General features: G+C 53.9%; 1 protein-coding gene across 1 annotated transcript in view; it reads right to left on the reverse strand.

The window, feature by feature from the left end:
- CCDC33 (coiled-coil domain containing 33) overlaps positions 1 to 15,929 on the reverse strand; it is a 114,129-nt gene that overhangs the window by 64,581 nt on the left and 33,619 nt on the right. The window contains 5 exon segments of the mRNA XM_059915191.1: positions 1,084 to 1,204; positions 1,960 to 2,051; positions 5,254 to 5,370; positions 6,972 to 7,081; positions 11,100 to 11,233. Of these exon segments, the coding sequence (XP_059771174.1) occupies positions 1,084 to 1,204; positions 1,960 to 2,051; positions 5,254 to 5,370; positions 6,972 to 7,081; positions 11,100 to 11,233 (574 nt within the window).

The raw sequence follows: 15,929 nt of genomic DNA on the forward strand, positions 1-15,929 counted from the left end.
TCCCCCGAGTCCCCCTTTGTCCCACCCCTCCTCATCACCATCACTCTTGTTCGTGTCTAAGCCTTCTTCAAATGTCTTTGCCTTTAAATGAAGGCTGGGGCTCCGAAGGGGTACCTCATTCTGTATTTGCCACGCCAGACACGAACTCTGGTTGGCAGACAACAGGAAGGACTTCCCAAGCTCTCCTGTCTTCTTCAAGGCCCCTAGGAATGTTGGGACCGTCATGTGGGGCAAGGTCCCACAGAAGTGTAGACTATGGGAAGAGATTGATAGGGCCATGGCCCTGGACCCACACAATCTGCACACCCCTCCCCGACGTACTCAAACCCACCACCCTCCTCTCCAACCCTGATGTGTATCATGTCCGTGCACCCCCATCTCCACACCTGTGCTCTTGTTCTCAATCGCCCTGCACCAACATTCCCCTATTAAAAACTCAGGAGTCCTATGTCTGGACACCTGTTCAGGCTTCACATCCCTCTCACCTCTGGCTAAAAAAAAATTTTTTCTATTGTGGTAAATAGGCATAACATAAAATTTATCATTTTAACCATTTTTAAGTGTATAGTTCAGTGGCATTAAGTACATTCACAATATTGTATAACCATCACCACCATCTATTTCCAGAACTTTTTCATCATCCCAGACAGAAGCTCTGTACCCATTAAATAATAATAACTTCCCATTCTCTCCTCCCCCAGTCTCTGGCAACCACAGTTCTACTTTCTGTCTCTATGAATTTGACTGTTCTAGGTACTGAATGTAAGTGGAATCATACTATATTTGTCTTCTCTCCTCTGATTTTTATAGCTCTGACAGTCCCTCCTGGTTTGTTATTAATTATACATTATCTTGTGTTGATATTTAACCTTTTCACATGTGTGACTCCTGTCTTCATCAAACCAAGAGCTCCCTGAGGGCAGCTTCTCCACAGCACAGACAGGCATGGCCTTGGGTTGGGATTCAGTAAACTCTTACTTAATCGTTAAGTACTCACTGAGTGAGTGAGTGAACGAATGCACAAGTCGGTGAGTTACTAGAGGTATAAGCCAGAGAGAGGGCAAATGAGGGAAAGAGCCATACCTGAGGGCACCCATCCTGGCTGACCCGAGGAACATCAAAGTTCATCACGGATGGGATAGGGAAGGAGAGTGGGGTGATGGGAAGCCCCAGGGATGCCGGGTCCCGGTTTACCTGATTGACTCTGGGCAGGCAAAGAGACAGGGGTCAGCACAGGAGTGCTAGGGTGTCCAGCACCATTGGCTCTGCCCAGCCAGGCAGCCAAGGACTCCCACGTGTGCTCTGGATTGATGTGAGAGAGGAAAAGATGAAGTCGCCCACGTAGTTCAGGTCTGGACACCCTGACAGGTGGTGGACCCTGGTCCTTCTGATTGCTGGTCCAAGCCTTGAGAAAGCCTTGGTCAGGAGATGGGCTGAGGCTCCCAGGTTCCCTTCCCCATGACTCACTGTGGCCTTGACTGAGTCCCCTCCTCTGGACTGTGAATCCACCAAACCCAAAAGAGGCCTGGGGAGGAGGGGGATGAGCCAGGGCTGGGGCCAGGGAGACCCCCAGGAGGGTGAGGAAGGGGACTCCTAGGCAGGGCTAAAGGTCATGAAATTGAGAGGACCCTTAGGCTGTCTCCTCTGGGGACAGCCAGCCACTTGATGGTGCCTGGCCCTGAACTAGAGTGGGAGGGGAACTGTGGATGTGGTGGGTATAGATGGGGGGGCATGTTTGGAGGGGCTGAGGACCCTTCTCTACATGCTGGCTCCCCCACTCCAAGCCTGCTCTTGTGAAGGGTCTGAGCTGCCCCTCTCCAGGGCTGTGGCAGCTTCCTGGGACCTCAGCCCCAGTGGGGAGGTTTGTCGGGCCTTGTGGGGAGGGCAGGTTTCTAGCCTCCCCCCTCCTCTATCCACCCCCCCTCCCTCCCTGCTCACCCCCGCCTGGGCCCCACTCACTGAAGCTCCCTGTAGTTGGGAACCAACCTGGCGATGACTACCGTGGGGCCGGGGCTGCTGACCAGGGGCTCGCTGACCCCCCGGAGAAAGACCTGGGGAAGAGAGGAGGCGGGTGAGCCCTGGGTGGCCTTGGGCCCTCTCGGGGACATGGCCAGCCCACCATCTTTCTCCCCGACAATGAGACCATCCCTGCATCCACATCTCTGTACATGCTCCCGCCTGCTCCTGCCTCACTCGGTTCTTGAACAGAGGTTCAAGGCTGCCCTCCTTCAGGCCCTGGGCCAGACATTGGGAAGGCAGCGGGAGAAGACGCTGATTCTGTCCCCACATACCTCCGCTGCCATCCCAGCAGCTCCTGGTCCTCACCTCTGTCCACTAATGGGCTCCCACTCCCCCTTCAGCCCTCATCCCAAACCCCACCCCCCAGCTGTGGCTCCTTTTACTCCTCTGACCCCTTGTTGGCCTCTGCTTCTACTCCTGCGCCCAACCCATTCCCTTTCCCAGGCAATTTGATACCCGGTGACAAAAGCTGCCTTCTTAAAGATGACTTGGATCATCTTATCCCCCTGCCCCAACCCCACTGCCCTTAGAATGGATTCCATCATTCTAACCATGATAGCCAAGGCCTGTACGGGTTGGCCTATCTGCCGCTCAGCCCACATCTCCAGCAGCCCCCCAACCTCTTTTGTCTCACCCGTCCAACATGCGCCACTTGTTTCTGCTTCAGGGCCTTTGCTTGAGCTGATGCCTCTGCCTAGACTCCCCACCTCCACCCCCACCAACTCAGTGGCTGGCTCCTTCTCCTCTTCTAGAGCTTAAATATCACCACCTCGGAGAGGCCTTCCGTGACCGCTCTTCCTAGAGAAGCCCCCCCCCCCACCCTCTCAGCCCCTAGATTGCCTCGTCATAGCATCAGCATCACTTGTGTTATTCTAATTTCTTTCTTGTTTATTTTCTGTCCATTCGACTAGAACCCTGGCTTTGCAGGGGCAGGGACCATATCTATCTTATTCACTGCTGTATTCCCAGCTTTTAGCAAAAGTATCTGACAGAGAGTAGAAGCTCAATATGTGCTTGTGGGATAAATGAGTGACATTAATGAAGGAGAAAAGGGGAGAACAGGCGCGAGAGAGGTTGACTGTGTTTATGAGTGTGAGAGAGAGAACAAGAGTCCTGGGAGGGGGAGGAACAGGAGACAGGCAGTGGCCTCAAGGAGGCGCTGGGGTTGAGCTGGCCTTGGAGGATGGGTGGTGATACTGATTACACGGTGCTGATGGGAAGAAAAGTAGGAAGAGGAAGGGACTCCGGACTTGGCTAAGGGGCCACGTCTCAGGGACACCTCAGGATGGGAAGCGGCCCCTGCCAGGTTGGACCATACCTTCCCTGGTCCTTCTAGTTCTGCCTTCAATGGGAGGAGAGAGGCTGGGAGTACGGGTTGTCCTGGATCTTTTCCTTTTTCTCCTCCCCCTACTCCCCCAGCACCCTCTCCTAAGCCCTTCTGCCAGGACCCGTCTCAGCTGGTTGTCAGCTCACTCCACACAGGTGTGGGCTGATAAGGGCTTGAAATAGTGATGAGGACTTTTCAGGTCTCACTGGGGCCTCTGGAGACTGAATCCCTTTACCAAATTCAAAGGACTGAATCTCTGATGGCGGCATTTCAGACTTCGGATGGGGATGAGGTCTGGGCCTGAGGGATTTCACTGGAACCTGTTAGACTCTCTATTGCTCACAGGGACTCCAACAGGTGTAAGGGCTGAGAGGAGGGTCTGAGAGGTGTTGGGGGGGGGTGCTAATTTACAACTGTTCTGTGGTGAATGGTCAGGTGTGAATGAGACAGCTGCCCAAGCAATTTCTTCTTCCACTGTGCTCCCTGGTCTGCCATCAGGAGCAGACAAGGAAGACATCTGTGCTGGGGCAGGGGAGTGGGCAGGGTGCTGGAGGGCAAAGGGGCCCAGACTCTGTGGGATTCAGAGGGCTGGGGTGGGGTTGAGGCAGATCCACAGGGAGGCGCCCTGCAGGCCAAGGTTCAGCCTGGGTCTCAGAGGTGTGGTCCCCTCTCTGTGGGGCATGGCCTGGGGACAGCAAGGCCAAGCTATTGTTACTCTTCCTTGTTCCGTGTGTGTGTGTGTGTGTGTGTGTGTGTGTGTGTGTGTGTGAGAGAGAGAGAGAGAGAGAGAGAGAGAGAGAGAGAGAGGGAAGGCTGCTGGCTGTCCTCAGGAAAGACCATGATCAAAAGGCAGGGGGAGATGGGAGCAGAGGGTGCCTGCAGGTCTGACAAATGCTGACATCAAGGATGGCTGAGGGGAAGCAGAGATGTGGGTCAGGAGCTCTGGGCTCCCATACCAGACTCTCCTTGGGTCTCAGTGTCCCCAGCCGTGAAATGGGGCTAGTGCCCTTCCGGGCTTACAGAGATATGGGGCAGATCAGATCAGCCCTGCTGGGGCAGGGGAAGCCCAGAGCTTAAGCCCCCTTGGCTTCCGCCCTGATCATACTCAGGCCATGACTGGATTTGAATCTGTCATTCTGGGCAGTGTGAAGGCTGAGGGAAAGGGAGAGGGGCTATGTCCCAGGACCACATCTTCCTGGAGCATGCCAGTCCTCCTGGGGCTACTGAAAGACCTAGGGATAGAAGGTGATGGGGGGTGGAGAGCATGTATGGAAGCTAGGCTTAAGCTGGGCCCAGCCCCGGCCTGGTTAATGGAAAAGGCTCCAAAAATAGTCATTGAATGAATGAATGAAGATCTAATTGGAAGACCAGCCAAACAGAAACAGGACTCAAGGAAGAGTGGAGAGACCCCTAAAATGTTCATTTAGGGGATGTAGATCCTAGGTCAGGGGTCACTACTCCAGAAGGGAGCGAATAAGAGACAAAACACCAGAGAATGTGGGCCAAGGTAGGGGCGCTTTACTTCCCCACATGAGAGTCAGGGAGACATAGACTATAGGAGCCTCCTGTCCTCCCTACGGCACTCCCTGCAGGGTGTGTGAGGCGCACAGCAAGGGAAGGCAAGGTTAGGGCAGGGTCATATGCCTGGAAAGTGCTGGAAAAGATTAGGCAACATCATCATCAACTTTATCCCCATCATCCCTGCCATCCCAGGGCAGGTTCTATACCAACTACTTCGGCTATTTTTGAAGAACTCAGTTGCTTTTTTCTTTCTTGATTTCTTCCCCAGACACCCCTGTCCCACACCATCAGACCAGCCAGAGGTGGCCAAGGGCAGAGCCTGGGGCCTGCTCAAAGCTTGGCCCCTTCCCACCCCATCCCACCCCTGGGGGTCCCGCTCCCAGCACCTCCAGAGCTGTGTGGTTGTGGCCCATGTAGTGGGAGATGAAGTTGCCCTTCCGAACGACTGTTGCATAAAGTTGGGTCTTGGCAGTGGCTTCATCGGCTTTCCCAGACTCAGTGGGCTGGGGACAGGGTGGGGGAAGAAGACACACAAGGAGGAGAGTGACTAAGGGGCAGACCCTGGCCATAAATCCAGCCCTCTACAGACAATCACTTGGCATTGCTCCACTGGGGCTCCGAGATGATAATTAAAGCTCATGGTCCCTGCGAGCCCTTCCAAGGAGATCAATATAATAAATCTTCCCTTTTCTATTTGAATATTTCATCGCCCTCGCAAGGACCACTGCCTGCCTGCTCTCTTTGTAAAGATGTGATAACAAGGTCTGGGTTGTAAGTGGACAGAGAGCCAAGAAGTCTGGGTGATGCTCCCAGAATTACAGCTGAAGTGTTGAGTCTCCCAGGTGAGTCACTAATCTCTCTGGGTCTTTGCTTCCTCATCCTGGGGCCCTCGGCTTGGGGTTCTCCTTAGAGTCTAGGGAAGGTAAAGACCCCTGGGGCCATGGTTGAAGAGTTGCTTGGAAAGAAAGTCAGTGCTAGGGCCTGGGGGAGGGAGGGAGGAGGGGAAGTAATCTGAACTGAGCACTTACTATGTGGCAGGTCCCTTGCTAGGTGCTTTATGCCCGTCATTGCACTTGACCCTCCAAATGGCCATGCTAGGAGGGATATTATCTCAATTTTGCTGATGAGGAATTGAGGCCTGGGGTTTTTGGATATACAGTTAGCAAGCAGCAGACCTGGCTTAGGAGCCCAGGCTAACGTCACATTGTTCTTTACTCTAAACAACCATAGCGGTCTGGAATGCACATGGAGAGAGGGAAAAGTGATGCTTCTGCCCATCTCTTGCCAGTGCCTGGCACACAGTAGGTGCTTAATAAAGTACTTGAGCAATGAAAGAGTGAATTCTCCCTTCTGTCAATCAGCACTGGGGAGAGGGGTTGGGCAGGGGGGCTGGCCTGGGAGGTTTAGGCCATGGACTAAGGGGCCCTGAGGCTCCCCACTGTAGGCTCATGCCCTATTGCCCACTAGAGGGGTGCATTCCAGGGAACACTTTATTTCCCACACACCCCAACTCTCCTGGGCCTTCTTCCTGTCAATGCAGTGTGACAGCACAGAAAGAACTGGCTTGGGAGACAATGTGACCTAGGCTCACACTTGCCTCTGCTATTCACTCGCTTTGTAACCCAGGATGAGAAGATTCTGCTCTCTGGGTCCCAGTTCTATGTATGCAAAATGTGATTCACGTTGAGGATTAGAGTTGGTGTGTGTGGTGTCTAGCCCAGAACCTGGAACTTAGTAGGTGCTCTGTAAACACTGTATTTCTTTGAATTTTAGGTACATTTCCACTCTTTACACATGTATGCAATGAGAATACAGCTTTAATTGGTGTATTCATTTAATGTGGTAGATGTTCCATGTTTATTGGGCTGTTTTATGGAGATGAACTTGAAGAATTCTAAATTCTTATGGAAATCATTCCTGTCTATCTGCCAGGAGCTATTTTTCCTGAGCCCCACATGGGCCAAGAGTTGTCACACTGCTGGGTGGGCATGAGATGCCCAGGGTTGCTCTGAAGGAATAGCTAGGGCATCAAGCTGGTTCCCACCCGCTGTCCCCCTACTTGTCCCAGGCCCAGATGGGCTCAGAGCCCAGGGCTCTGACTCACTTTCACCAGCTCAGAGTGGTAGGGGTGGAAGACACGCAAGTACTGGATGGGGATTTGCTAGGACAACAGCCCCTCTTTCTTTTTATTGTCCATCACCTTGAGGATCACATCTGGAGAGAGAAAAGATGAACACAGGGTCATGGCAGGGCTTAGCTGACCCCTGTCCCTCCCAGTGAGGTGAGACAGTGAGAGGTGGGCAAGGGAGCAGGGCCCACACTGAAGAACCAACATGCATGCACATGTGTGGAACACACAGATGCACACAACTTCACAAGCACTGTTTGAGCCCCTGCACAGGGCAAGGCTCCATGCTAGGTGCTGTTAGGACTGAAAGATGCAATTCTCTCCTGTTCCAGAAACTCCCAGCCCAGAGATGAACACACACAGAACTGACCCCAGTCCCCCTAGCAACAGACACATGTGCAGACACAGAGACACACACATAAGCAGGAATAGGACCCCTTCCCAGGAATAAGGCCCCTTCCTCTGGTCACAGACACTCTCACTAACTCCTCAGGCAGGAAGGGGAGGGCTTATCTCCCGTATGCTGTAGAGGGGGAAACTGAGGCTCAGTAAGGAAAAGTGATCTGCTCAAGGAACCTTTCAAGGCAAATATCAATAAAAGTCTACTCCAAGTAAATGAAAGCTGGTCTAAACACTAAGAATGATGCACCACTTAGGAAACTCCTTCCAAAGAGACTATATTTTGCCATCAAATGCATGAACTTCGGGATAAACTCTGAGGAAAATACCAATGACCTGGAAATAATCATGGTGGGCCTACTTAGTGAGCACCTACTGATTGCCAGGCATGGGGACAGGCACGCCTGAGCCATTATTCCAACAAATTCCCACAGTCCCTCAAGTAGGAATCACCATTTCTGTTTTCTAAATGTGGACACTGGAGCTCAGAGAGGTTATATAACTTGATCAACATCACACAGCTAGTAAATGGCTGATGTGAGAGGCTGGATTTAGTGACCTTGGAGTCATCTTCCCACTCTGGAAGTCTATGATTTAAGGAAGAACAGGAGATGGGGAAGGAGGGAATGAAGAGGTGGATGGAGGAGGAGGGAGATAAAAAGAGAGAGCTATAGAAGAATGGGAAAGGGAGGAGCAGGGTGGATGGGCGTACCCGAGGGAGACTATTGGGTAGCTCCTTGCCCTCTGCCTCGCTTCCTGAGACAAGGACGTTTCAGCACCAGGGACAGCTGCCGCTCTGCAGGCTCACTGGGAGCATAGCGCTGCTGGGTCACTTGGAGCTGGATGGGTCATTTGGATGAGGGGGTGGAGCAGGAAGTTGAGAGCTTTGCTGATTAGTCTTCCTTTCTTCTTCCTCCCCACAGCTACCCAGGATGCACAGAGAGGGAAAGACACTTGCCAAAGTCCCTCAAGAGCAGGCCATATGGGATTCATGTTCAAAGGAAAGAGGGGAAAATGGTCACCAAAAGGACTTGAGGCTGTCTTGAAGAAACTAGAGTAAGGGACTTCCCTGGTGGTCCAGTGGTTAAGACTCTGCACTTCCACTGCAGAGGGCGCAGGTTTGATCCCTGGTCGGGGAAATAAGATCTCATATGCCACGTGGCCAAAAAATAATAAAATAGAAATATGAGCAAAGTAAGTGATATATTTAAAAAAAAAAAAAAAAAAAGACAGAGTAAGGCAAGAGGTGTGAAGTCAGCAGACCTGGTTTCTAGTACTGACATACCAACTTGCTTTGTGACCCTTAGCCAGTCACTTAACCTCTCTGAGCTTCATGTTCCTGCTCTGCAAAATGTTAATACTTTAAAGAAGAAAAACTCTGTCCCTCTCCTAATAATTGCTGTAGGGAGGGGAATATGTTTTTCAACCTATAAAATTCTAAGCAAATGCTCCTCGTAGCTGTCACCATTTTCCTGCTCATTAACCTTCCGTAGTGCCCCATACGCTTACCCAGCCCTGAGCAGATTGAAAAAGCTCAGCTGGGGGATTCCAGTGCTCCCAGCCAAAGCTACAACAGTAGCTGTGGAGGCTGCAGCCTCTCATGGCCACTACCCATGGGCCCTGAGTCCCCACATACAGTTGGAATTTGCTGAGGCCGAACAAGGGGTGAGTGCCCTGCATTTCTCCCCCCGCCCCCCAGTCTCTGCAGCTCTGTGTGGGCAGCCATACAGATGAGCTGTCATTGGAGGGAACGGACAGCCATTCCTCCCTGTTCCTGTCTCCATGCTACAAACACGCTTCATCAGCTTCTCCTCTGGGCATTGTGCCCCTCCGGCCTCCTACCTCTCCCTTTGTGCGGCCAGCGAGCCATTTCTGCCACCAGCCTGCTTTAGCCCTGACACAGGGCCTGCAACTCCCCTTTGCTTTTCATTAACACATCCTCGAGCTACCTCCTGCCCTTCCCCCACCTCTTGGTCTGGCCCCCATCTCCCCCATCCTCCACCGCAGATATCACCACAGCAACCGGTTCCAACCAGGTTCTAACAAGCATCCAGCTACTTCAATCTGCAAAGAGCCTCCTGCCGATATTCTCTGCTTGCCCATGAGGCCCCCCCACCCTCCTGTCCTTCCTGCAGTGAGTCCTGCTTCCCTCTCTGCTACACAGATGGGCCCCAAGGCCACTGACTCATCATGCCCTTTCCTGTAATCACCCCAGATGTGTAGAGCCCAGGACAGGATCACAGCCCTGGTCCACTCATCACAACCCCTAACTTCCTGTCAGCCACATAGATGTATACACACACACAAACTACACACACCTAGGTACCAACAGGCACACATCAGCTCTCAGGTAAATCTAGGTGCACACATAACACACTGTTGCAGCCAGACATGTGAATGCACGCACACATACAAGACACACAGACATGCATGCCTGTAGGCATAGTCACAAGCACATACTCACACACTCACACAATGTTCACACATGCACATGAACCAGCATGCAGGCATTCACACACAGGCACACACGAGCATTTGCATGAGATCCTAGGTCAATTTCTCCTCGTTTTCCACATTTTCTCAACAGCTCCACCCATCCCTTTACAGGCAGAAGAAAATCCTCGGGCTTGACCTAGAACTAGCTTCTTCTCCTTTTACCGATGCTCCTCTTCACCCCTTTTCTCTCTCCTTTTCCACCGTCTTTAGCAGCTGGCTTTCTGCTCTTTGTGAGGTAGACAGGGAGCTCTGTCTAAATCCCTGGCAAGATTTTCAAGGGCAGAGGTAAAGCATGTCATCTGAGGTGTGTCACTTGCAAGACGGGAGTCTGAGGCTCTTCTGACTAGATACGACCAGAGACATCACGGGCACCTGCGAGTCTATGCTGACTGCCTGATGCCGGTACCCACAGCTGTCCTGCCATCAGCCAGCCAATATTTCTGTGTGCCCAGCTTGAGTTCTCACCTGAGAGTGGAAAGCAGGTGGGCCCCCGGTGTGGAAAACACAAGTGTGCCCACGTATGTGTGTACACTGGTACCTTAAATTGCCTGCAGTGTCAGAATTTGCCAAAACACAGGGACTGGAAAGGCTTCTGGGGTGGAGGAGTGAGAACAATTAGGCAGTTTCTATGACAGCAGCCCCCGACTTTGGAAGCACAGACACACTACTGTCTGACAGTGGGCAGTTCCCGGGGAGGACTGGGCAGGATGTGAAGCCATTCTAGGGAAGCAGCTAGAGCTCAGGGGCTATACTGAGAGCAAGGAATGCTGATCCTAGGTTCCCCCACTTGCTGATGACTTGAGTTGAGCCTGTGATATAAGTTCCCCGGACCTCAGCGTTCTCACCTGAGCAACGGGAGCAGCATCGCTCCTCTTGGGGGGGGTGATCCAATGAGCAGTGCATGGGGACGTGCCAGGAAGCTGTAATGTGCCATTTCAGTGGGAGACGGTGGTAATAACAACCATGAAAATAATAACAATGGTCGTAAAATAGATAAGCTTTCATTGTCTGGAAAATTCATTTATGTGGAACAACTCATTTTTCGAGCAGGCTGGGGAGATGAGGCGTGACAGCATTATGATTTTTTTCCTTTAAAGTGCTTCTAACTGAGCCCAGGGAGACGTTCAGGTGGCTTCCAGCTGCATTGAGAGGGAGGCTGGCTCTGCCCTGCACCCCTCCTAAGCCCCACCTGCCCCCTCACCGCCTCACCTTCATGCCCCGCATCCTCAGCTTGGATCTCCACTTTGACCGTGTCCCCCCCGATGGGGGCTTTGCTGGGCTCCGGGGGCACAGATGTGACTGCCTTGGAACTCTGGTTCTTCGCTTCCTCAGACGTGGTTTTCCTGGGGGGGGGGGGGCAGGCTGAGTCACAGGGAGGGTGCCCTGCCTGCTGCACCCCGCTCTCAGACCCCACCGTCCATAAATCCGAGCGAAGAGCGGTTGGGTCATGAAGTGCTCCCTCTCAGGCAGAGACACTCATGTCATCCCAGGCCCAGGGAACGCCAGGCCTCTCTCCTCGGCTGCCCTGCCTGCCCGGGTGACCAAGGCACCAGAGGATGAGGGTGGGGGTGGAAGAGGAGGTAGACACCTAGCCTGTGTGACTTCCTGCCCCCTGCCAGGTCAGGGCTTCCCAGCAGGCGCCTGAGTGCAGATTCCCCATCTTGATCCTCTTCCTGAGGTTCTGTTTGGTGGGAGGAGGCCTCTGGGCAGGGCAGCTGTGCAGTGCCCGCCTGGCTGATCTCTCCTTTAACTTTCATCTCCCCAAGCTTCTGGCCCAGCTACCCGGCTCCGAACCTTTTCAGTGGGGTACACACGCGCCACCGTCTTCTGCGGCAGCCACTGTGTGCAGGGCCCCGGGCAGGGCACTTGGGAGCTGGGCACGGGGCAGGGCAGGGGGTGGTGAGGGGTTTCAGGCCTGCAAGCCCTCAAGGTCCTGCAGGGTCAGGCTGTCCCAGGTGAGGTGGGAGCTTGGGCCTTCTGCATCCCAGCACATCCCACAGGTATCTGGGATGTGTCCCTGAGATCCTGAGCCATCAAACAGTTCAGTGAGAGAGTTCATGCTTCTTCTGTTGAGGAGGTTATTATATCAGGGCTGTAAGCGGTGCTGCTACATTAACTGCAGCAATCATGGGTGAGGACTCATCTCAGAGCGCCTTGGCAGGGGGAGCCACACCACACACCCGCGGGGGAGAAGCGTCGTGCACAAATGGCACCCCAGGGTGGGAAGCAGAAATGGCGTCCACGCCAGCCCTTGGCCCCCACCCCCAGATGCCCCCAAAGAGAGTGTGGGGCAGGCGAGTCGGCCCAGAAGCTCAGAGCCAATGTGCCCCATGTGTTAGCAGCCCCAGCCTTGATCCTTCCCAGCCCAGCCTGTTCCTCTCTTCCAGGAAGCCCTCTGGGACCCCCTGGCCCTCACTGCTCCCTCTCTCCTCTTGACTTGAGTGACACAGTGGCCTGGATCGTTCCTTCTAATCATTACAGCCCTACTCCTGTGGACACCCATTCTTGTGGGAGTCCTGTATCCAAGCTCCAGGGGTCAACTAAGGATTCCCCTCTGCTTCAACTGAGAGGCAGTATGACATGGTGATGATGACAACGGGGTCCCCGGAGTTAGACCACTTGGGTTCCAAATCCCAGCTCTAACTCTTAAGTAGCTGTGTGACTTTGGGCGAGGTTCATAACCTCGCTGTGCTTTACTTCCTTCATCTGTGAAATGGGGACGGTAATGCAGGGTTGTTGCGGGCATGAAATGAATTAATATGTGTAAAGTACCTGAGACATTGTTAGATACCATGAGAGTGTTAATAATAATAATAGTAGTAGTAGTAATAATAATAATAATTTTAATTGCCCCAGGTCTGGTGTCTCCCTGTCTTGATCCCCAGCTCTGGGTCTGCAACTGGAGGTCTCTGGCAGAGGCAGAGGTAAGGTAAGTCACAGCAAAGAATACACAGAAAGAGTACAGGCTTTGGAGTCACACTGACTGGTTTCCAGCCCACAGTTCTCTTCTGGCCAGGTCCCCTCCCCTCTCTGAGCCTCAGTTTCCTCTTCTGTAAGTAGTACCTCCCTCCGAGGGTTGGTTATAAGGACTGGGAAGAAAGCATGTTAAGCTCTGGCACACAGAAGGCCCCATTCATGTTATCCCCTCATTTGTGATACAAAACAACCTGGGTGTGTCCAAAGCCACCTGACTGAGGGCAGCGTGAAGGGGAAAGGGATGCACTGAGGGAGGGCTGAGGTGAGAAGGGGTGTGCTGCCCAGAGAGCCGGAGTGATGGAGCCCACCAGACTCGGTGCCCACCCAGACACAGGCATCACCTCCCCACGCCTGCAAAGCGGGTCCCTCTAGCCCAGGGCTGTGCGGGAGGCCGCCAGGCTGGAGAGAACAAGGCAGTGAGGTTGGCGGGTGATGGAGCCCAGCCTGCCCACGCTCCTCAGGTCCCTTCCTCCCAGCTCTGTGACCTCTGCTAACAGAGGGGTGCGACCTGGACCCCTCCACCTGCCACTCTGCTCTGGTTCCCCCTCTGACAGCCGCCCCCAAGGTCAGAGGCCTCAGAGCTCTCGGCAGCCTCCCACCAGCTCCCCTTCCACCTGCTCTGTTCATTCTCCACACCTCCCTTCCTCTGGGAAGCAGGAACTGGGCTCCACAGAGGACAGAGGGCAGAGCGCAGCGGAAAGGCAGAAGCACTAAGCGGAGACTGTTGCAATGATGCATGTGAGGAGGATGTCAGACCTTCTACACCCTAACAGCAAGCTTGCTCCTGCAGGGCACGTGGTGTTTGCATCCCTGGGGGCTTCCCGGTGCAAGGAGAGGGCAGACTCGGGGGTGAGCGATGGACTTAAGTCGCAGCAGTGCAGTGACACAATTCAGGTTGGAACCCAGGACCCCAACTTGCCAGCCTGTCTTCCACTCTCCTGATGTCTTCAGCCCCTTGTCCCCTCCCCTGGGCATCTGGCAGGAGGAATTCCAGGTGGAAAGAGACAGGGAAGGGCAATGGACAAGGCTAAGGGAGGCTGCTGGTGCTGACTTCGCTCAGGCATAGAAAGAGTTAAGCAAGCACTTCCCTCAACACACACCACAGAGGTCGGACAGGGCTAGGTGAGCAGGGAAGAAATAACTCTGGAGGGGTGAGACCCCAGGGGAAAGAGGGAGGCTTTTAGCAGGTGGAGGGAGGCTGTCAGAGTAATGGCTTTTCCTGGCACAGCTGAATCCTCTGGGCCTTGATGCTATTCTAGAAACGAGAGCTAGAGGGGCCTCTGATTCCTCACAGAATTGGAGAAGGGAAGCAGCTCACTCCCTGCTCTCAGCCCCCATTCTGTACCCTTTGCTGGCACAAGAGAAGCTGAGTTCTAGGGTCCCCCAGGCCTCTGATGGAGCTCGGGTCTCCCAGTGCAGTCTCAGAGCCCAGGGGGCCTCTCTGGGACCTGCCTCCACAGAGCCACCTGCAAGCCTGAGATCCTCCCTCCCTGTCCCTAAAGCCCTGGCCTGGCTCCAGCAGGGGCCCGGGAGGAGCTGCCAGGTGCTGCCCGCTGTCCTGAGGCTCAGACTTATTCCAGCCATGGGAGCAGGGCAGCCACCCCAGGATGGAACCGGGGTTGGGCTCAGAGGCACAGTGTGGTAGTCCTGGGTCCAAAGGTGCAGGCAATGCAACCCCCGCCTCAACCCAGCCCACCCCTCAGGGCACTGGGGGGAGGGGTGTGTACGTTTGACAAACTCCAGCCAGGCCCGAGCACAGCTGTGAGTGGGAGGGGAGAAGGACTCAGCTTTCCTTCTGTGAGGTCAGAACTAAGGGGAACATGTTGTCTGGTTCCCAGGGGCTGCAGCGGTGAGTGGAGGTGAGCACTGGAAACGCACAGGATGTTGATGGAGAAAGAGGGCAAGCTCCTGAGGTACTCCCCACCCTCCACTGTCCTCTGAATGCCCCCTAGGGCACACACCTCACGGGTGGAACCTGTGTGCCACTGTCCCTGTGTCCAGGACGTCTCTCCTCACTCCTCTGTTTCCCCTCCCCCATTACAAGCGCATATGTGCGTGCACGGATGTGTGCGGACATACACACACATACACATGCACAGGATGCCCCAGAGAGGTTTGTGTGCCACACTGTACCCGATCTCTGTACCCAGCCCCCAGCCTACCAGCCCTCAAGCTGCCTCCGCGGTCTCTAAGCCCACCTCCTGCTCTGCCCGTCCTCTTGGTCTTCCACATTCCTCAAAGCATCAGAGCACGAACAACTGTCAAGGTCTGGCCTCCTCCTGGGCAGGGCTTTGGAAGGATGCAGGCCACCTGTCTTGTCCTGTGTGCCAATCCCAGGGCAGCCCCTGGGAGATCATGGGAAAGGGGAGCACCCCAATTTGGGTCTGTTCTGGCTGCTGGGGTCCTGGCTGGGCAGGCTCCTGAATCCTGAAAGACCAGAGGGATACTCCCAGAAGCCCTGGGGAAAGAGGTGGTTGGGTAGATGGAGAAGGATATGACGGAGGGCAGAACCTTTAGGTGGATGGGCGGCAGAACAAGAGGTCTTGTGACCTTTTGACCCGTCCTCCACAGCCCTGCTGCTCTCTCACAGGGAAACTTAGAGGGAGGTGGGGGAACAGATTCAGATTAAGATTCCTGCAGGCCTAGCACAGGGAGATCAGCTCGGTGCTTTGTGACCACCTAGAGGGGTGGGATAGGGAGGGTGGGAGGGAGGGAGACGCAAGAGGGAAGAGATATGAGGATATATGTATATGTATAGCTGATTCACTTTGTTATAAAGCAGAAACTAACACACCATTGTAAAGCAATTATACTCCAATAAAGATATTAAAAAAAAAAAAAAAAAAGATTCCTGCCAGCCAGATGCTGGTGTGTCATGATTGGGCCTTATCCTGTCCTGAGGAGGTAGGGCAATTCCGCTCTACCTGGACCCTCCATGCAGGTCTCTGAGCCAGGAAGGCCAGCCTCCCTCATCCTCCTGAAGTCTAAGAGGCATCCAGACTCCCAGGTCACAGGCCTACCTCTATCCCTGGAAGGCACAGAAAAACCCCACGACCTCCTCCT

This window comes from Balaenoptera ricei, chromosome 2 (genome assembly GCF_028023285.1).
Source record: "Balaenoptera ricei isolate mBalRic1 chromosome 2, mBalRic1.hap2, whole genome shotgun sequence".
Classification (NCBI taxonomy): Eukaryota; Metazoa; Chordata; class Mammalia; order Artiodactyla; family Balaenopteridae; genus Balaenoptera; species Balaenoptera ricei.